The 22,273-nt window shown below is 35.2% G+C and overlaps 1 protein-coding gene across 5 annotated transcripts in view; it reads left to right on the top strand.

Annotated features, from left to right (window-relative positions):
- PTPRM (protein tyrosine phosphatase receptor type M) overlaps positions 1 to 22,273 on the top strand; it is a 321,476-nt gene that overhangs the window by 262,495 nt on the left and 36,708 nt on the right. For 3 of the 5 annotated variants that reach the window (XM_053468204.1, XM_053468203.1, XM_053468205.1), the window contains 6 exons: positions 3,937 to 4,088; positions 6,357 to 6,431; positions 6,617 to 6,643; positions 12,878 to 12,967; positions 14,400 to 14,584; positions 21,139 to 21,226. In XM_053468204.1, the coding sequence (XP_053324179.1) occupies positions 3,937 to 4,088; positions 6,357 to 6,431; positions 6,617 to 6,643; positions 12,878 to 12,967; positions 14,400 to 14,584; positions 21,139 to 21,226 (617 nt within the window). The remainder of the gene's footprint in view (positions 1 to 3,936; positions 4,089 to 6,356; positions 6,432 to 6,616; positions 6,644 to 12,877; positions 12,968 to 14,399; positions 14,585 to 21,138; positions 21,227 to 22,273) is intronic. The other 2 variants (XM_053468210.1, XM_053468206.1) reach the window with 1 other exon arrangement.

The following is a 22,273-nucleotide window of genomic DNA, read 5'->3' as shown; positions in this document are numbered from 1 at the left end:
ATTGCTATATTAAAAATACACGATTGCTAACAGCAATAACACTCCTATCATGCCCAGGCATACCCAGATTCCAGCACAGCTAACATCACACTCATCCTGGAACCTGGGCATGATAGAAGTGTAATTTTCGGACCCCAAAATTTATTATACATGGGAGCATCTTATACATGGGGAAATACGGTACTTAAAGATAATATCAGTATTGTCAAACACATTTAGAAGAGCAGTTATGCTATTAGCATCCTGTTGCTAGACTTTTTTTTGTTACTATGTTGTAAGGCGGGTTGGAGCAGCAGGGTTCAGCACCATATGGAAGACAAACAGAGCTAAACAGAATGAGCTAGATGAATGGGAAGATATCACTTCAGACACACTCAATTAGTTTATAACTGTCTATTAACTTCTCTGGCGTCTTTGAATAAACAGCAGACTCCTGGTCTCCTCCAAGCCACAGGGACCTGCTATTCATTACACAGCATTGCAATGCAGGAAGTGGTAAAACGCATTTAAATGTAATTGTATAACAACAAAATTACTTTATTCCAATAGAACAGTGCTATTAGAACCAGAGACTTCAGTTCTGTTAGCTTCCATTGAATTATTATCGTTAGTAGTATTTTTTACATTCATTTTGAGAACAGCTTAAGTACTCGGTAATACTTGGCTATAGTTTTGAAATAATACTAATTATTATTCATTTTACTTTTTCAATTAAAATGTTTTTTTTTAATTAGCATGTGTATAAGAGGTACAAAGCCTTGATGGTCACAGTATAGGATAAATACAACCAAAGTCAACGTTACGAATGGCACAACAACAGTAAAAGCAACGCAGCATATCACAGAGCATCGTCACTTTATGAAAACAAGGAACTGTGCCTTTCTCATTAAGTAACAGTAAATATCGAGTGAGAATCCGGATAAGAGAATTGACTCACCCTACAAAGAAAGTAGCGAACCCTTTGTGGCCAGTAGTTTAATTAAAACCTACCCACAGGGTGTTCAAATGGGAATTTATAATACCGAAATTGTGAGATGGACATTTCCTACCGAGTGGCATGCACATGCTGCCTGTGTATCAACAGCTGTGAAGAACCTAATTCTGTATTAATATCATTAAAACTTGCTATCAAGATCTAACACTGAAATGTGACAGCATGACTAAGATTAATTACACTGAAGATTTCGACAAGATGGATCTATTGTTCGGCGACAGTTTCAATACCGAAAATTTGAAATTTGAGACTTTTAATTGACATATATGACATAATAGTCTGTTAAATATCAATTAGCTGTAACTTAGTATCATGGTTTTAAGTTTAACAATCTTAATGTTTAGCGAAAGCAATTGAAAATTGATTAGTAGTCCTTTGACAGACATATCAGGTACTCAGGGAAAACTTTTAAATTAGACAGTGGCTGTTGAGTAAAAAAGCCTTTTTTTATTTAATGCACCAAATTTTATACAATAAAAAAGATACAAATTATATACTTTTTCCAGGATGGAAAAGGACTTCCTTCTAGTACCATATTTATACATTTGGCCTATTATTTAGTAAGAAAAATACATGAAGGAAAAAATATAAATAATAGGAAACGCATCTACTGTATTTAAACATAAACAGCCGTAAAATACATCCATCCACTAACCTAAAACCAATATCTCCCACAACAATAATACAGTGCTACGGAATTTGATGGCGCTATATAAACTTTGCCTAATTCCCGCAATCATTTTACCGTGACAGCACTATTGGTTCCCATACGGCTACCCGGACTGGGCATCTGGGACACCAGGGAAATGCCTAGTGGGCCAGTGGCCGAGAGCGCCTACCTTTACTGCATTTACTTAAGTACTGGGCACTTAAGTGTCGGGCTGTTGGCTGGATATGCCAAGCCGCATGCTACAAGAGTGTAAAAGATTAAAAGCGTAGCATGTGGCTACACATGTGTTGAACATATGTAATTTAGTGGCTGTTTGCCTTAAACTGTAAGTGCTGCTTTACTTCTCCAGTCTGGTCCTGCTTAAAGACACGGTTTTATGTAAGCCCAAAAACATGATGGCATGAAGCATCATAAGGGACGTCAAGGGGTTAAAATGACGTGACCTCTTATGCTATTCCATTTTTGTTGGTAAATAGGTCAGAAATACCTGTGTCTTCCAAAATATCCAAACTAGTTATTTTATCAAAGAAGATCGACTTTTTACAGTCTTGTATAAGTATTACTTCATGGTTTGTATTGCAAAGCATTCCTCACTGCTGTCTTATTGGCACCACTTGGATGAAAGCGAAAAAATGTCTTCTTTTAGATTGTTGCAGAAATGCGTGGAAATTGCAGTGAATATGTGCAGTGATTGACAGGACAATATTACAAAAATGTATGTCATGATCATGAAGATAAGCTACTTACAAAATTGATTTAGATAGGAGAATATAGGATATCACTGTCCATCAAGACATTTTGTTTCTTGGAATGAGAAAAATGAACAATGCAGATAATTTGCTTTGCTTTTGTATCACTGAACTAGATTATCTACAAACTTCAATAACAGTGCTGGTAGAGAATGAAGGCTATAAAAGGATCATAAAATGAGGACTTTACCAAAGAACTTCTGAATAAATCACATTTTTCTATTAACAATATAGCTTCTTTAAAAATCAAATGCTTAAGTAGATGTTAATTAAACATGTTTGATCTTTCCCCGAACACGCAAATGACCTCAATTGGACAGTTGGAGAAATTTGCTAGATTGTGGGCTATACAACATGTTAGGGGAAGGTTTGGGGATTTTGAAAAGAGAGCATGCATATCTGATTGTTGAGAGATATCCTTACGTCAAAGCTATTTCACAACTGTATTTTGATGGGAATTTGCTGTAATTTCGTATATTAAGAGTGTGATCCAGTCTGACCATTTCATACCCATGGCAAGGGGTTAATAGTTGATTGAGAGAACAGAATTTTGAGTTTCATAATATTGTCGCCATTTGGTGAAGCTCTCTTTCAGTACACATGTCATTAAGTAATTCTAAATCAAATAAAACTAGCTCTATTAAAGGTGCTGTTCCCCCAGTATTTGAGCAGCCTGGGGTGTTAAGCAATAAACCACATAAGAACCCACAGACAGATTTAAAACTACTTTTGTGGCTATTGTAACAACCTTTCATTGCCTGCTTTTGTGTTATGTGACATTAAACAGATCTTAGAAAAATATGAATTACCACATTTTTACTTAAATTATTATTTATATTTAATTAATTATTATTTAATTAATTAATTAATTCAATAATAATCAATTAAATATAAATAATTAATTATATTTATTTAATTATTATTGAATTATTTGCAATACTATTTATTATTGAATTACTTTTAGAAAGAGTATGGGAGTTCAGTGATACTAGAAATGATACTTCAAATTACAAAAGGGTTAAATCCAGCACAGTATGTGAAACAGCACCATTAAAACACTACTAGTATCTCTTACAACTATATTGATGAACAATTAATGTATTTTACAAGACTATAATTGGGTATATATATATAGATATATATATATATATCTATATATATATATATGATATGAATAGTCTGCAGGAAATGTGAAACATAGTGATTTGTATTCATTATCAATATCTCATCAAGTGTTTTTATTATAATTTGCCTAAAGTGTTTTTGCTTTGTATTAATTGAAACACATTTGAGTGTATGCATTAACTCTGTAGAAAATAGACTGTTTTACAAAGGTCAGTTCTCAGTCCGTCATACAAAACACAGAAGGACAATTGGTCCTAGAACTTAGACTGTAGCCATAGAATTGGTCCTTTATAAACATAGCTGAAGTGTATCGTGTAATTAAATGGAACCATGTAATGATAACATTATGTGGCACAATTATTATGCTATTTATTGTTTTCTTCTTGATGCTTCCTTAGGAAACTGGCCAAGAAGCGTAAAGAGACTCTGAGCAACACGCGTCAGGAAATGACAGTGATGGTGAATTCGATGGATAGAAGTTACACAGAGCAAGGCACCAACTGTGATGAGGGTTTCTCTTTCATGGACACGCACAATTTAAATGGCAGATGTAAGTTCAAAAGGATTTCATTTTCAGCACTTTCTCTCCTTTTTTTCCTAATGTGTGGAAGAGGAAGAAATTGAAGTGACTTAAAGTGACTTTTAAGATTTTTCCTTCTCATTAACCAATCAATTTAATGGACAAAGTAGTCACTTATGTTAAATCATAGTCACTTATCTTAAATCAGTCCCTTCCACACTGGGCTTTAAATCACATTGCATATTTTAATAAGCAGCAACCGATGCATCGACAACTTTTTCCAGATAATCATAACAAGCTTTCCTGTCTTCCCTGTCATACCGTAGACTATACGCTTGCAACCCAATGCTCTTTTATCAGATCACATTGAGTGAATTATGCTATTTTGTTCTTTCAAGATTCTCTTGGAATTTGTAGTCATATAAAGCCAGAGGAATATATGTCTCTCTCTCAGGTGTCAGTCAGGTTTTATTGGATTCTGTCTGAATAAATAACATGTTTGTGTGCAATGTATTATATATACATTATACTGAAATACATATATATGTGTGTGTGTCCTCCACAAATATTGGCACCCTGGGTATATATGAGCAAAGAAGGCTGTGATAAATTGTCTTTATTGCTTAACCTCTTGATCTTTTCTTCAAACAGTATACAAAATACTCTGCTCTCATGGGCAGCAAACAATTGCAAACATAACACATGTTTATCCCCTAAAAATAAAGATTGTTAAATATATGTTAAATGTAGTTGGATTATATTCCCAGGGATGTTTTACATTTTTAGTACACCTGGGTGACTAGGAACAGGAAATTGTTCAACTGTGGCTTCCTGTTTCATGGGAGAATAAATATTAGGTAAAACATATGCCATGTTGCCTTAGTCATTCATCGCAATTGGTAAGACCAAGCAATATAGCTGTGATGTGCGGCAAAAGGTTGTTGAGCTTCACAAAATAGGGCTTGGCTATAAGAAAATAGCAAAAGCATTGACATGCCAATTTCCACCATCAGAGCTATAATAAAGAAGTTCCAGTCAACTGGAAATGTTATAAATTAGGCTGGAAGAGGACATGTGTCTATATTGTCTCAACACACTGCAAAGAGGATGGATTGAGTGGCCACAAAATCTCCAAGAATCACAGCTGGAGATTTGCAGACGTTAGTTGAATGTTGGGTTCAGAAAGTCTCCAAAACTACAACCCGACGTCACCTACGTCACCACAAACTCAACCGTCTTTAGTTCGCCAGACACTACTGGAACTTTAAATGTTTCTACAGTCAGATGAAATCAGAATAGAGCTTTTTGTCAATAAACACCAGTGGTGGGTCTGGGGCACAAAGAGAGGTAGCCTTATAGAAGAGCACCTCATACCCATGGTTAAATATGGCGGTGGCTCTTTAATGTTTTGGGGCTGTTTTTCTGCCAGAGGACCTGGACAGTTTGTTAGGATAGATGGCATCATAAACTATATCAAATATCAACCGATATTAAAAAAACACCTGACTTCCTCTGCCAGAAAGCTTAAATTTGGCCGTGGTTGGACTTTCCAGCAGGTCAATGATCCAAAACATACATCAAAATCCACACACAAATGGTTTACTGACCATAAAATCAAGGTCCTACCTTTGTCACCCCAGTCTCCTGACTTGAACTCCATAGAAAACCTGTGGGGTGAACTGAAGAGGAGAGTCCACAAGCACTGACCTCAAAATGTGAAGGGTCTGGAGTGATTCTGTAGGAAGGAATAGACTTAGTTCCCTTGCCATGTATTCTCAAACCTTATCAGGCATTATAGGAAAAGCTGTTATCTTGGCAAAAGAAAGTAACACAAATTATCGACAAATTATTGGGTGCCAATAATTGTGTCACACATATTTTACAATTATTTTTGGATAAACCTGTGTTGTGTTTGCAATTTCCACGAGAGAGTATGTGTGTGTATTGGTTGGAGAAAAGATCAAAAGGTTAAACAATAAAGACAATTTTCACAGCCTTCTTTGCTCATATTTACCCAAGGTGCCAATATTTGTATGTATGTATATATGTATGTATGTGTATATATATATATATATATATATATATATATATATTCCATTATGCCCCCAGCTTTGTTACTGTTTGTATTCCAGTGAGGCTGTAAACACAGGAAGCCTGTTGCCAATTATCTGTATCAGCTATGTTCACAATGAAAAGCATCAGCCTTCTCCAGAATGTTAACATGTGTTTTTTAGTACAGTCTGAAAAATGTCTGAAGCTCCGTTTTTTGTAATTTTAAGACCCTTTTGTTGTTTACAGCTGTGTCGTCACCTTCATCCTTCACAATGAAAACAAATACCCTAAGTACAACCGTACCTAACGCCTACTACCCAGGTAAGAACTACATAGCTGCTTTGTCATGGATTTAATCCCATAGAGAATGTATAAAAAATGAGTTTTTGAGTGCCTTTTGTGATTCTTTTCTGGAAAACAGAACATTGTGTCAACTCTATTATTCTCTCTTCCCTTTTTTTCTGTTAATTTATTTTGTGCCGGGACCTACTTATGGTGCATGGCAGATCCGTTTGTGCCCACCGCAATCTTAGGTGAGATCATTTCCCTTCATAAAAGTTTACTGTACAAATGACTAGCATAGTCAGTGGTAGCAGAAGAAACGTACCCATCCGTCTTGTGTTTGGCTCCTCACAAATCAGTGACTGTAGTGATTTTTACACAGGCAAAAAGCTGAAATGTATTGAGGAAAAATATTTCAATGTTACAGTGCTACTTTGAATCTGTGGGGGAATGGGGAAGCTATTTAACGGTCAGAGATCTGGGCTGCTTATCTTTCACACAATCTTCCAGCATTATTGTGGAAAAACTGTTTTCACTGTGATTGCTTGTTGGACGCAATACCTTATATAGTAAAATTTGTTCATGTTTTTTCTCAGAAACTAATGTCATAAAACATATGACCATACCTGGGAACTTGCCTGGTTTCACCCAGTGTCTCCAGTTAAAGTGGTGCTTCACGGGACTTGGGGTTAGTGTGTTCAATCTCCAGGCCACTCCTGTCCACCCTCCACCCTGCCTGTCTACTCCCGCCCAGTTCACACCCCAATAAAATCTAACTGAAGCACACCCCACTCCTATGTGTAGTTACCCATGCTCCTCGGTTGCAGACTTCAGGAAAGAGGGCACTCTGGGCAGCCTGGGAAGTTCCCATGTATGCACATGCAGATGTGCTTTTTCTTCTCATTGAAAACGTTTATCCTTTAAACATGTATTATTTGCGCATTTCAATCCAAGTGCAAGCACCGGCTAATATGTTGTCAAAATGTCAGAAGGGAATATTAAACCGATTATAAGGCTTTACTTTAACATGAATGTAAGGGAAACTTAAGACTAACCTTATTTTATTTTTTAAAGAATTAAAATGAGTGCCATGATCTCACCCCACTCGGGCATTCATGATTCTATGGTTTACTGTGCAGGGGTCTACTGTCAAGTTAACAGGGCCTATTCTCTAATGTGGAGGACACTTAATAGATTAATTTCCTGTCTGGCCTTTCCATTGGCAAATAGGAGAAGCGGGAAAACACAATAATAGAACAAAGCAATTAGAAATGTTGGTAAAAGGGATACCTGTTTGCAGATTGTATTGAATGGTACAAGTACCCCTAACACCATGATTATTAAAAACAAACTTTAAAGGACTAGTTGATTTTAATATTTTTTAATTAAAGATAATCATACCTCCCAACATTTAAAATTAATTTCCTTAAGGCAAATGGCTAGAGGTGTGTCATGAGGGGGACAGCTGACATGGGCTCTTAAGGCTAGTCAGGGCCTAGCCTTTTTTTCATCCTGTATTTCATGAGGATGCTGAGATTTGTAGTCAAATCATAGCTGTTATTTATTTTAGATTGTACATTTTACGTTACTTTGCTTAAATAAACCTATGTAACGGTGTTTAAAATGAGCAATTTGTATCAATAAAAATCAGATTCTCTGAATCTGCATGATTAGTTCTCATATTATCTCTGCCCCGCTGTTAAGTTGCTGATTGTTGTTGTTTAGTTTTGGCAGCCTTTATAAGCATGGATTAGGCAAAAGGAGTGAACTTCAGGACGGAAGACTATTTAGATAACACTGGCTCTGCCACAGGGTGCCACCAGTGTTAGCTTCTATAAGATGAGCTTTTATACTAAATATATCCAAAATAATTACACTAAATAATAAAGACAAGGTATAGTCTTTAGGTAACTATAGTAAATTTGTTATGCTAAAAAACTATGATGGTGACAGTTCCCTTTTAAATATAAGTGATCAACACAATATACTATGTAATAGACTTTTTTCAGAGAACAAATTTCATTTCCTGCCCTTTCGGTTTGGAAGAAACTCAGAGGGCATTTTCATTCTTAAACAACTTTTGTTGTCACTCACCTTCACTCAAGCTCTCTCACACTTTCACTCACTCTCCCACCCCTCACACTCTCATTTACTCATACTCTTATTCACTCTCTCTCAATGACTTACCTACTCTGCCAACCCGTTACATGTCCCTGTGTCTTTTTCTGCAGCTCTGCATCTTCTATTGCCTCTTCTTGTTCTTCTGTCTTCTTTCTTTGTCCCCTTGTATCAGTATCAGCTCAGTTAACCAGGCCTCCTGGAGCGCTTCCACAAAAGCCTCCCCTAATTAGAGGAACGGGGGAGAGACTGTCCCTGTGGTACGTGCAGTAGCTCTGCCATTTTGCTAGATGGCAGGATGATGTAGACAAATTCGTTGAGATAGAGAAATGTTTCTGCACCGCTCTTTCTCCCGGAATCCATCTGCCTTATTCTGGCCTCTCAGAGTACTTCCGCAGAAAGGGTGGAGCCATGGGTGGAGCCTCTGTTCTGTTCCTCCAATCAAGGGAGAAGCTGTGCACAGAGGCTTTGCCCTTTTGGTTAACAGAGCTGATACCTGATTGAAGAAAGAAGATAGGAGAAAGAAGAACAAGAAGAGGCAAGAGAAGAAACAGAGATGGGGACACAAAAGCAGTTGTCTGAGGAGGTCGGGAGACATTGGGAGAGCTTGAGAGTGTGAGAGAGCGTAAGTGTGAGAGAGTGAAAAAGCAATGAAATTCAACAAAAAAATGTGTAGCTCTGCTTCATTTTCATTTGTTTTGTTGCGTATTCATATGAATTAAGGAAATTGGCACAAGTCTACTATGTAATCCCTGCTAAACATACATACCCTGTAACACACTTTACTTTGTTTAAATTGTGTTAAATTACCACAAACTTGCAGCATTAATATTAATATTTTAAATGATCACGTTAAGAACTATTCCAGTTCATAAAAAAATTATTACACTTACACACAGAGAGATAAACAAATCTAGAAAGTAAACCAAAGTAATCAGTATCTATGTAGAATTATACTTGATTTCTTTTATCTATTTGTCTTTCATTCAAAGCTTTATCCAGCAGATAGTATAACCCTTTAGGGAGGAAAAGCCACAGATTGACTAAATCTGTGCAATTTTGTTGCAGGATTATAAAACTATTAAATTAAATCATTTTCTTATTCCCTTATCGCTGCCCAACACTAAGGGCACTGAAAATAAGAGTATAATACACTTTATGTGAATAGCTTTTCTTTGTATTTTAAAGGTGTTCCCTGCAGAAATTATAGGTCTGTCTATATCTGCCTGTCTACATTTATATGTCTATATATATCATAGGTAGGTAAATGAAAGGATGCCACTTTGATTTGTCACCACCTTTGTCACCGCCTTGGCTCCACCCCTTGCCCCATGCTCACTTTGTGCTCTGCCCAAGGGGTGTGAGCACATCATACATATGACCCTCCCAACAGGTGTTGATGGCCGCCTTTGTCCTTTCTTTCACTGTGCCTCTCTACGCCCAACACCCATATTGCACACACAGGACTTGCCGCAGCACCCAGATTGCACCCATAGTGGCCTCTTCTCAGGTCTTCTCTAAGTCAGGGCTCCTCTTAGTCTCACTCATGTGCACCTTTTATTCAAGAACAGTAATGGATAGAATATACACAAAAACACTACCCTTCACTCCTGCCCCTACATAAACACACTTTCTCTTCTTCTCTTTCTAATAATGTTCACCCTGTCTCATTATCTATCCTCTTTTCTCCCATCTTGCCCCCTTTTCTTTGTTCCTTCCTTTTCTCTTTATTTCACCTCCTATAGTTATCGCTCCCTTTTTTCCCTATCTGTCACCTTTTTCTTATTAATACCCTCTTGTTATCCCTTTTTCTCTTTCTTTGTCTCTCTTTTCTATTTCTCCCCTTTCTTTTTTATGTGTCTTTGTACTCTTTATCCCCCCACCCTTTCTCTTTTTTTCTCCTTCACTTTCTCTAAACTTTCTATTTATCTCTCCCTTGTCTGTTTATATCCTGTCCTCCTTCTGTTTAACTTGCATCTCCTTTCTGTTTATTTCTTTCACCTCTTTCTCTTTATTTCTCCTCCTTTGTGTATATCTATTTTCTCCTTGCCTCCCTGCTTTCTCTTTAGAGGGAAGGAGATCAATGATTTCCCCAACAGGCCCTGCTCCTTCAACAGCGGGCAGACCTGCCCACCGCAGAGGATGTGCCCGTAAGCTATCTGCACTCTAGGCGGATGCCTACCTTGCCTACATTGCACATCTGGCAGGTGTGGGTGGTTTGGGCCTAGGCCAAGATATAGCACTTTGTGTACGCATTACTGGGATTTATTTTTTCTCTGCCAGAGGCACTTTACTTGTCTGTGCCCCTAATGTATAAATAATGCAAATTACATCAATATAACCATACTGACATAAATGTGTCCATTGGCTCACCAATGTAGTATTTTAGAAACCAGGAATATGTAAGCTTACTGGGCATCCTGAATTAATTACCAAAAAATTGTTTTAAAAAGTTAAACTGCATTAATAGTACCTTTCCCTCCTGTTATTTTGACAGCAATTAAAAATGTGCTTTAATGATGGACAGATATTCTCAATATAAAGAAATATAATTTAATAAACAACTGCAAGCCATTTTAATCATAAGTTAGCTTCATTTTCATCTTATTTTTTTATTTTTTACAGTTATTTTTTATTTATTCATTATATCAATTATTAAAGGGACAGTATCACAAGAATTGCTTGGGATGTTTAGATTTATTATGCATTCTGGTCATGGCATTTTTAATTTTCTGTAGAAAATCTGGAATACCAGGACCAGAACTGGAGTTTGAAAACCAGGACTGGATCTGAATCTCATGAGGATATGGAGTTAGGTTGGATATGTTGTGATACAAAAATGTGATGAATTATTTTATTTTAAAGTAACTAAGTGACGCTGTTTTTGGTCCTTTGTCATATACTTTCTTTTAAAGGAAGTTGTTGAGATTTGAAAAACAGACTTAAATCCTGGTGTCATTAAAGACATGTATGTGCATGAAATTTACTATAGGGTACTCAATATAAATTTTCTTAGATTATGTGAATGGATTTCAAGCGTACTAGATATTTTTGTGTTAAAAAAACCCAAAAGATATGTTGTAGTGTTTGCCATTTGCAATGTAAAGTGATCAGCAATCACTAAAAATAAAACATCCTCTCGCATATTTAAATACCTTCTACCATTATCCATAGTTTTATGGAGTTTTAGTCCTAAAGTATGACATATGTCTGCTCATCTACAACTGTAAGATTCTAAGTAGCCACTAGAATCGTGAAAATAGGCTTTCTTTTCAATGTGCTATAAAAATCCTTATCAATTTCAACAATCTTAAGTACAGCCTTAAGTACTGAGCTGTTACGAGGGTCAACGTTTACTTTTTCGATTCACTACTCTTTACTCCAGGTACACAATATTTACATATTTATCAAAATAAACATATATTACAAGCTAGAACTGTAAAGTATAGGTTAAATGTGGTACTTCCTATCTATTTAAAGGAATATAAAATTTGCTTACAGATCTTAGGTTTCCTGTACTTAAGAAATACATTTTGTAGACACATTTTGGAAGTATATGGTATTTTAATGTATATGAACATTTCTAGATGATACTGTCCCTTTAACTAGGTATAGTAAACTCTACGATTGAAAGATGAAAAAACACAATTTACAGTATAATTTTAAATCCAGCTTGTAAATAACTTTTTCAAAGTAACAGGTACGACCATGTTTCATGTATGCTCTTACTTTATTTGGTTACTATATACTTAACAATAATGGTAATGAGATTAATAAAGTATTTTCAATCATTTTTCTGTAAAAAATGTGATATATATGATATAAAAGCTTTCTTTTAAAAAATCCACTAAATGTGTCCTCCACTGCATCAATTTGAGGCATATCATAATTCAATTTAGAAATATTTTTCCATTAAAAACACATGCATTTTTGAGACTACATGTTATATAAAGATATTTATAGAAAATATATATCAAGAAGAGAATATTTTCTTATATATAGTAATTATAATAATTTAATGTTAGATAATTTAAACCTTGTTTTACTCACATTTTCAATGAAGGAAAATAGCACTGGGTTTATTGTTCTGAAATATTTTATTTTCCATCATATTTAGTGTAATAAAAAAACTGTTGTTATAGCTTAAACATTGTTTGTTCAAGAAGTTTTGTTGCATGATATTTATTTCTGAATACACATTTAATTATTGCTGTTTTTTTTAATATTTCCAATGTTAAAATTTTGTAAATAATGGCTTTGTGGGTTGGGGCAATTTCATATATTTATATTTTTATTTATTTATTTTTTGTTTTTAATGTTCTGTTTTTTCGATGCATTCTGGTCATGGCATTTTTAATTTTCTGTAGAAAATCTGGAATACCAGGACCAGAATGGGAGTTTGAAAACCAGGACTGGACCAGAATCTCATGAGGATATGGAGTTAGGTTGGATATGTTGTGATATTAAAATTTGATGGATTATTTGACAATTAAAAAAATAAAAAAATAAATGACATTTTTTGTCCTTTGTGTCTTATGTTATTTTAAGGCATTTGCTAGTACTCTTAATGTAGCATATAATTAAACATAATTATAGATCCCTTTGTCTTCATTATACACTATTGTTGCATGAAAAACATTTAAAATTGGTACTTATCAGGCTGTGTGTGAAAAAATCTTTGATATAATGAGATAAGCTAAATAATGTAATTCATTTAAATGTATTTAATGCTATTTAAAACATACCAGAAAACATACATGATTTATTGATTTGTGAAATGTTATATGGGCGGACCCTCATGAAGAAAAGAAAAAAAATGATTTATATACCAACATTTCTCATAAAGAGATGTTATTTATGTAGTACAGGCCTTGTCACGAAATCAACTATAATTTTCATCATTTGCAATTGTAATTAAATTAACTGTTAAAGAAAAAGAGAAAAAGAATTCTCATTAAAACTGAGATGTTACTCAAGTCTCATTAAATACGCCCAACCTTGTAACTACACACAGTACCATAGCACTTTAAGTGTGTTTATTTAAAACACTCCTAAAGTTTTAATATTCCTACTTGCTACCTGGCCTCCCCCTTTAAATACTGTTAATACTGCATACATTTTAATTGCTTATGCCCTGTCTTATTTTTTTCCTACTCTTTTCCCTCCTGATTTGTATCTTCTTAAAAGTGCCAATTAATGGTAAGTTTCCTTTCTTACCCTCTGGAGGAACAACTATGGGGGATGTGGGGTCATTCTTCCAGTGCTAGATGAGCCTAATTTGCTTACTATTCAAGAACAGAGTTAGTTATTGGGGCTTCGTGCTACTAGGTTCTATTTTGTGTCGAAATGCATGTTGGGCTTAAGACATTCCATCAAACTTGGGATAATATTTAGCTGCATGCACTGTAAAGTTGGTTTCTTGAGACCATCTAAGTACAATTCTCAGACTGTTAAAGGACTACAATTTGTTTGAATGGGAGGGTGCTTAACATATGCTACGGAATCACAGATGCCCTCCCTAGTTGTGTTGATCCTTTATACATTGTGTCCAGCCATATCATCTTTCACCCTATTTCATGTTTGTATGAAAAACATCATCTACAGATTGGAATTCACTCCTCAACTTCAACTCATCTGTTGGTGGAAAGGCCTTGTTCTAGATTCAAACCTTGTCTTGTTGAAATATTCCTTTACTAAGTCATATCTCTAAATGATGTTGTTATTTATCTAATATGCACAAATGTGTCTTTACGAAAAATGTGTTGTTCTACCTCAGTTTACCCTCCCTATCCCTTCTTGTTTATGTTTTCCCAACGGTTCCTATTGTTAAATAGTTTTAGGTCACTTTCAGGGACTAGTCATCTAACCTTTTTTCACACTTTTTTATAGATGAAAACCATACGAACAGCGAAACCAGCAGCTTAGCTCAGCCTCACACTTACAAGAAACGAGAACCAGCTGATGTTCCATACCAGACAGGCCAACTTCACCCAGCAATCCGTGTAGCTGACTTACTGCAGCACATCACACAGATGAAGTGTGCTGAAGGCTACGGATTCAAAGAAGAATATGAAGTGAGTATCTGACTCAAGCACAGTGTGATGGTAATAGATAGAGAGACAACTGACGGTAAAGGTATAATGCAGGAAAAACTTCAAATGTCTTTTTCATCTCCTGTAATTTCCAAAAAAGAACTTTCAATATTTTATTTTGAACATTCATTATTAATTTTAGATTCAACTACATAGCTACATAACAGGCTTGAAGAGTTGACACCACTACCTTTCATCTAATTTCCAGATGACAGATTGTGGACTTTGAAGATACATAAAATATGATTTTTTCCATATTGTTAAGTGTTTATCTGCTAGCCAACCAGTTCTGAAAAACAGACAGATGGGTTATGCAAGGTGAGACACCACATACTCAGTTCAGTGACCTGTCTAAACCTTAATTGGTGTTCACTGTGGTCAAGAATGCGTGGTTTGTGATTCTACTCCCCAACTAAACCCCAGATAATGATTGTGTATTCTAGACTGTGACCAGTACAAAAAACACACATTGAAAAAATTGAAAACAACTTCTACTTAGTGATTCCATGGGGTGGGTAGTGTGCCATACTTTAAATTAAAACATTGTTACAAGGCCATCAGTGTGAATATGGTGGTAATTGAACCCTTCAAAAGCAAAACAAACATAATTATTTAACAAACACTATTTAACAATGCCAGCTTTACCACACTGGATGTAATGAGCTTCTACTGCAGCAACAACGTGAGCCGACGTCAACTAGAACGTTTGCTGATTAGAAATGCACTGGATGTGGAAACAGTGCATGCTATGCTGTGATTGTGAGATATTTGTAATAAAAACATGCACTTGCGTTTGATCAGTTAGGGACATTTTTGGATCCGTGGCCTGGGAGATGTATATAACCAGTGAGTATTATCTTAGCATTTGGGAAAAGTCCAGATTTTAGATCAAGCCCCATATTATGCTGTTGAATAGCCTAATTGCTATCTTTTACAGTGCATTTATTAAGGGTGTCACGTAAGTGTCAACATAAAGAATAGCATCTTTTGTTTTGTTGTACTGTTATATTGTGAGAGCCACAATATAACTGCCAAATGAAATGTATTAAATTGATGTTCCGTTCTTAGTCATTCATTATAATAGCTAATAAGTGAAGGCAATAAATGGGAAAAAATCAATCAACATAACCTAAAATAACCTAACATAACCTAAAATTTATCATTTAAAATATTATTATTATTATTAACACAATGGGTGGATGGTTTTCAATGGTAGATACAGTTATGGTTGGATCACAAATGTGACAGACGGTCTGTTTGTAAACTCAATTTCTTTAAAAAAGCCAATGGAATTATAAGAAAATAGACAGATGTAATGCACATTTATCTTATTTACTTTATACATTAATACAAGAAAATGTTGAGGTTATCGGTAAAACATCCCTTATTTCCTAACCCATTTTATCCAATTCTCCATAAACAATGAATTGGTTCATTTTTATTTTAGTTAGCTGTTATAATGGTTCCTATATTTCTTTTTGCTAAATAATGAAGGGCTTTGTTGCAGCTGAGCTTTAAACACCTGTTCTGTTGCCATTCTTTATGGGAGCAGTACTGAATCTAAGCAGATATTTCTAAGCACAAATGAATTAAGCCCAAGGCTTCTACAGAATAAATGATTTACTTTGGCATTTTGTCTTTTGATCTTCCATGGACTATTGTAGCAGAATAGAGATAGAAGGTAGGATCAGAGAGGTAACTATGAAAAAGGAAAGTTATATCACAACTGGAGTATACCATTTATTAATCATATGACACAGTTATTATTTTTATATTTTGGCTCTAATTAAAAAATATATATATATTTTTTAGAGATGCAACATTTGTGGATTGATATAATCTAGAATGAAGATAATTAAATAACGTAAAATAAAATAGAAATAATTATTATATTGTTTATATTATTTATTACTAAATACCAAACCAGTATTCTTTAGAACATGAAACATTGCATCTTTACAACTCTAAAATGTTATGTCTACCTTAAAATGTAACCGCGTAGGCTGGAGACTTTTTTTTTGTATTACCATTTGGTAATACCTCGCCATTTTTGCACATGGAGTTTAATTGCGCATATTCTGCAGTGACCACTGAAGTGCACATGATGGCTGGAGTGTAACTGTAAGGGGAAAAGTAAAAACATAAGTGATTCCAATGCAGTGAAAAATGTTGCAATGTGTAATGCCGATATAATAAGAAGAGATTTTAAAAATAATTCGCAATTCTGGCAAATTCATGCTAACTCTGTCCAGCATAATCTATTAAATCTAAAACCAAGATGTTTTTGAATATTAGCTTTCCAATTTGTCTTTTTGACATATTCTTTTTTTTTGCAATTATTAATTTATGAGTACATTCAATTTGAATAATTACATTAAGGTGTATGGCTGTAAAATAAATATGATAAAGATTAGGGCTTTAAACAGACATTTAAAGGCCCTTTTTGTCTTGTATTCAGTTTGTATCAAGGGGATCTGGGCACATTTTTACAGTTTGTATCGCTTAATAGAGCCTAATTGATCAAGTACTTTGATGGGTCAGTAAATGTATTAAGATGAGCAATGTTAAGCAGTTCTTCTTTAACAGAAACCACACATTAAGAGGTGGACTGCAGTTTCACAACTACAAAACAAACTACTGGAAGGTTTATTTTTATTAACAATATGAATATTTATACTCATTTTTACATTACTATTGAAATCCAAAGCAATTAAAATTCTAAGCTGTAAGTGTTTATATAGCTTGTATTCCTTTTTTCTAACATTTTATTCTAACATTGTAATGTGCAGTGAAGCGATGTGTTGGGAGAAAAATGCTCATCACTTTACACTAAGTAACCTCTTCAATCCTTTTATATTTTATTATTCTCCATTAAACGGACATGAAAAACCTTTCTTCGATTTGTAGCAGTTTAAATTATGCAAATGACTTTGAGTGTAATTATAATGCACCCGTTGTTAATTATAAATACAGCCTTTATTTTCATATAGATAGTATTTATGCCATTTGAATAATTAAGTATTCTAGCTCATTGCCAGTTTCATGGCCAAACCATAATTCTTTTCTGTTGGAAATAGGACAGAGCCTCTAGTTTGTTGCAGTTTGCTGTAGCTTTCTGCATATGCAAAATGGGCTTCTGATGCAATTATGGATCTATTTTATGTATTATACAGTGGCAAGAAAAAATAAGTGAACCTGAATTATCTGGTTTTCTGCAATAATTGTTTATAAAATGTTCTACATCTAAGTCACAATTATAGACAAACACAATATGCTTACGCTAATAACACACAAACAATGATAACCTTTCTTGTCTGTATTGAACACACCCATCAAACATTCACAGTGCTGGTGTAAAAAGTAAGTGAACTCTTGGATTTAATAACTGCTCGAACCTCTTTTGACAGCAATAACCTTAAACAATAGCTTCCTGTAGCTGCGGATCAGACCTACACAATATTCGGGAGAAAGTTTAGATTTTTCCTTACAGAACTTACAGCCATATTCCTAGGATGTCTGGTATGAATGGCTCTCTTGAGGTCATTCCACAGCATGTCTAATGGGTTAAGGTCTGGACTCTGACTGGGCCACTCCAAAAGACAGACTTTATTTTAAAAACGATTCTGTAGTAGATTTACTATTTACTATTGATATTTAGAGTCCTTGTCCTGCCACATTACACAACTTCTACTGAGCGTCAGCTGGTGGGCAGCCATCTTGACATTATCCTCTATGACACCTTTATAAACTTGGGAATTCATGGCCTTCATGTTTGTATACAGTGCCCTTTTTACGCCATACATAGTGCAGAATGTGCTTTCCAATCAATTTAACCTTAATATTATTAATCCACGCAACGTTCTCCAAGTAGTGTTGTGCCAAGATGCTTTTTTGGCAGAATTCACACCAAAGTTTAATTGGAAAGCAGCAGCTTTCTCTGTGGTGTCCTGCCATGTTCTGCATATGGTAAACTCATGAACAGAGATGTTGACCAGTTCCAACGATTCCTTCAAGTCTTTAGCTATTACCCTAGGGTTCTTTTTTTACCTCATTTAAAAAAAGCCAAGGTTTAGACATTAACGGCTGTGTGTTGAGTTATATTTGAGGGGACAGCAAATTTACACTGTTATCCACTAACTACTTTACATTGTCATTTCTTCAGTGTTGTCACATGAAAAGATATAATAAAATATTTAGAAAAATGTGATGGGGGTACTCACTTTTGTGAGATACTGTATATTTCATTATTCCCTAATAATAATAAGCCTAATATAAGATAAGTGCTGATAAATGCCCAAGGCGGCCCTTATGTAGGGGCAACTAGGGATCCCCACAGTGATGAAGCTTACACTGTCTCCTTCACACTCTTTGTCTCTTCATCGTTGAGTTAAGTTGAATACTAATATTTGACCTCATATCCCAGCTTCTATTTATCTCAGCAACGAAAACACCGTAACTGTGAAGGAGAACACACTTTCTACAGATAAGGGGACCCCTCAAATTCTCCTCGACCAGCCAGCAAACCCTGAGGTCAACCATAAATACTTATCTTGGACTGTGAGAATTAGCTTATGGAGTACACATGCCACAAATTGAAAAACTCTGATTTATATTAACGCAGACATTATGGCACAGATAGCAAGTTACAAAGCATAGCTAAAATACTGTAATACGAAAGGCAAAGTCAAAGGAAATCAATACTAGGAAAAAGAAATACTGATTACATTCGCCTTTGTTCAACTGGAAAATATCCAGGAAACTAAATTCCTTAGTAGCTGGAACACATCGCTACGCCACCCTAAATACTTGGTCAGAAAAGTTAAGATATATGTTTTCCAGATGACTCGGGACCTTATGAAATATTTTGGCTAAAATAAGAACAGAAGACACAACAAGAAAACAAAAAAAGCAAATATGCGTTTGACTTGATAATTGCAGTAAGAAAATTTGGAACAAATAAGAAGAAATTTAATTAGACTGGAAAGACTACTGTATTAAGGTGTTAGAAGAAGAAAATTAGAACCCTATATGTAATTTTTTTTTTTCATTACAACAAAAAAAGAACAAATAAAACTAGTACACGTATAACACTTTCTTTTACATTACAAACAATCTTAAAAACAAGATAGGGAATTGGGATTGATGGGAATTAAAGAGATGCTAATAAAATATTAATTATGTGTATGTATATATATATATATATATATATATATATTCAGTACTATAAATAAGCATACGTAATTGTGTTACAATAAAACGATAATAACAGCAATATATATTCAGTAACCTTTAAACGCAATGAGACCAGCCAACGTAACCTTGTTCGACGATAAGCATTAGTATTTATATCACCAGTTTCTGATGCCTGGGTGCAGCATTTTGGAAAACATACCATGTAGAAATGCTATAGATGTGTACACAGCCTTAAAGAGACAAACTCTAGGGTTAAATGTTATATGTAGGAGCTATAGAGTGATGAGATGGAGAATGCATTTCTCTGCTGACAAGGATAGATTCAGGCCTTGTACGCCTCCCTTCTGCTGCTTTGTGAGTGTCTAATGTCTAATCTCTCCAGATGACCTGTATTTGAATGGCGCCTTCATGCGGTGCACACCCTATAACTGACTTTGAGATACCTTGTATCTCCACCTTCTATTAAGTTGATTATTAAGAGATCATTTGGCCTGGAGATGCATTAAATATTCTAATTTTGCAACCTTTTACCACAGGTAAAATGACCTTAACATACTCAGTTAATTTTAACCTAAGTACCTACAAAACAATTACACTGATTGAAAAACAAAAATAGTATTAATCAATTTAGTTATGCTAAGAAAGATCTGGAAAGGTGATGGCTTCAGTTGGTGGCTACCTTCATACCTGGGATCTTTAGGTTTGCCCCCAATGTCTCCGGGTGGATCCCTTCCTTCCTGGGTCTCCGGGACAGTTTCTTCTTTCTTCTGGTAAGGGAGTGACATTTGGTCATGTCCACTTCCTGCCACCTCCCTGCTCTTACACTCTACTGTACCCAACCCTACAGAAAAAAGGAGAGCTCTGGGTAGCCTCTGCTACCATAGTCAGTTATTTCTACCCTGACTTGAACAAGCCCCGGACCCATCAAAAGTGGCACCTGGTTTGCATACACAATTAGGAAGGCTTTTGTATGAAGGATGCATTAAAATGTCAATGTAACACACTGTCAGCTTACCTTTTTCCTTTATAGAGCTGACTAGAGCAGACATTATTTAAAGTAATAACTGGGTGGCAGTACCTTGAAATACATATGTGCCGTGACAGCATAGATTGTACCTTGTGCATGGTACCTTGCATACAAAGCACACGTGTTTGTTCATGTCTAAATATATAATGCAATCTTCTTGAGGGCCTTCAAGCCAATCATTTCACATTCTTCAGTTCGACTTGCATTCGTCTTTATGTTCCTTTAAGATGTTAACAATTTGCTTTTAACCTTGCTGTTAATGTTATTTTTCCTACATATGCTATAACGTTTAGTGAATCTGCCTTTTTTTTCCCAGAGTTTCTTTGAAGGACAAGCAGCTCCGTGGGAGTCAGCTAAGAAAGATGAGAACAGAATGAAGAACCGATATGGGAATATCATAGCCTGTAAGTGTTGACAGTACGCTTGTGGCACTGCATAAGATCGTGTTACAGTACCTGCGCTGATAAAATTGACCATGAAATTCTTTCAGCATGAATTTAGAGGGCAATTATAATTTAAATCCCTGGAGAAACATTGTGTTTGTCTAATGAGTGTTGAAACCTGCAAATTAAATGTAAATTAACCCTTTTGGATCCAGAGCGGAATGGATTTGGCCTTTTGTAAAGCTAATGCGGTTAATTTTGCTGTGTATCAAAGTTGAGAGAAAAAGATAATTATGCACCCATTTATCTTGGGTTACAGGTCTTTTCGTGGAGAGGTATAAGCCTGAAATTAAAAGATTTCATTACCTAGGCAAATTTATAACCTTTACAAATGTGAAACATCCGTAGATTGTTCCCAGGAAAAGGTTACAAATTTTGTGGATGTTAAATAAATCATCTGAGCCAAAAGAGCAGGCATATTTTAAAATATCTTGCTTTAAGGACAATTATGTTTGAACTAGCATAACAAAGAAAATGTCCTCTGTTACGCACATTCAATTCTCAAGTGGGGAACAGAAAATAAACATTATTGGAGGTTGGCACTCTTTTATAAAGGTTTAGTTGCAACAGTTTCTGCATTGGTTGAATTAATACAAGAAGAGATATATCCCAAGGGAAGGAAGGATAAAGGGACTGGGATTCAAAAGAGGTATTGTGACTCCTTAAGAGGGACATTTGGGATTTTTTTGTGGTTAGCAGTCCTTCATTTTAGCAGTATTTATTAAAAGCTGGAGTATCTAGAGTCCTCATTTAGTAATGGTAAATAAGTAAGCAGGTTGTATTATCCGCACATTGGTTACTTCTTGGAGGCCTCCTCCTAGAACACATTAGCATTCCTGCTTATAGGAGAGCTTCCTAAATGGACAAAATAAGGAATCAACTAAACAATGAATCAACACCCCCCCACTAAATGCATTCTGCAAAAGCTGTATTAATGCTCTCTCAGGTGAACATAGCGGCCATCTAGTTACACTGCGTGACCACGTATTGCTTAGCCCACCACAATGT

Source organism: Spea bombifrons, chromosome 5 (assembly GCF_027358695.1).
Source record: "Spea bombifrons isolate aSpeBom1 chromosome 5, aSpeBom1.2.pri, whole genome shotgun sequence".
NCBI lineage: Eukaryota > Metazoa > Chordata > Amphibia > Anura > Pelobatidae > Spea > Spea bombifrons.
The sequence above is the reverse complement of the archived record's forward strand: the minus strand, read 5'-3'. Positions and strand labels throughout refer to the sequence as shown.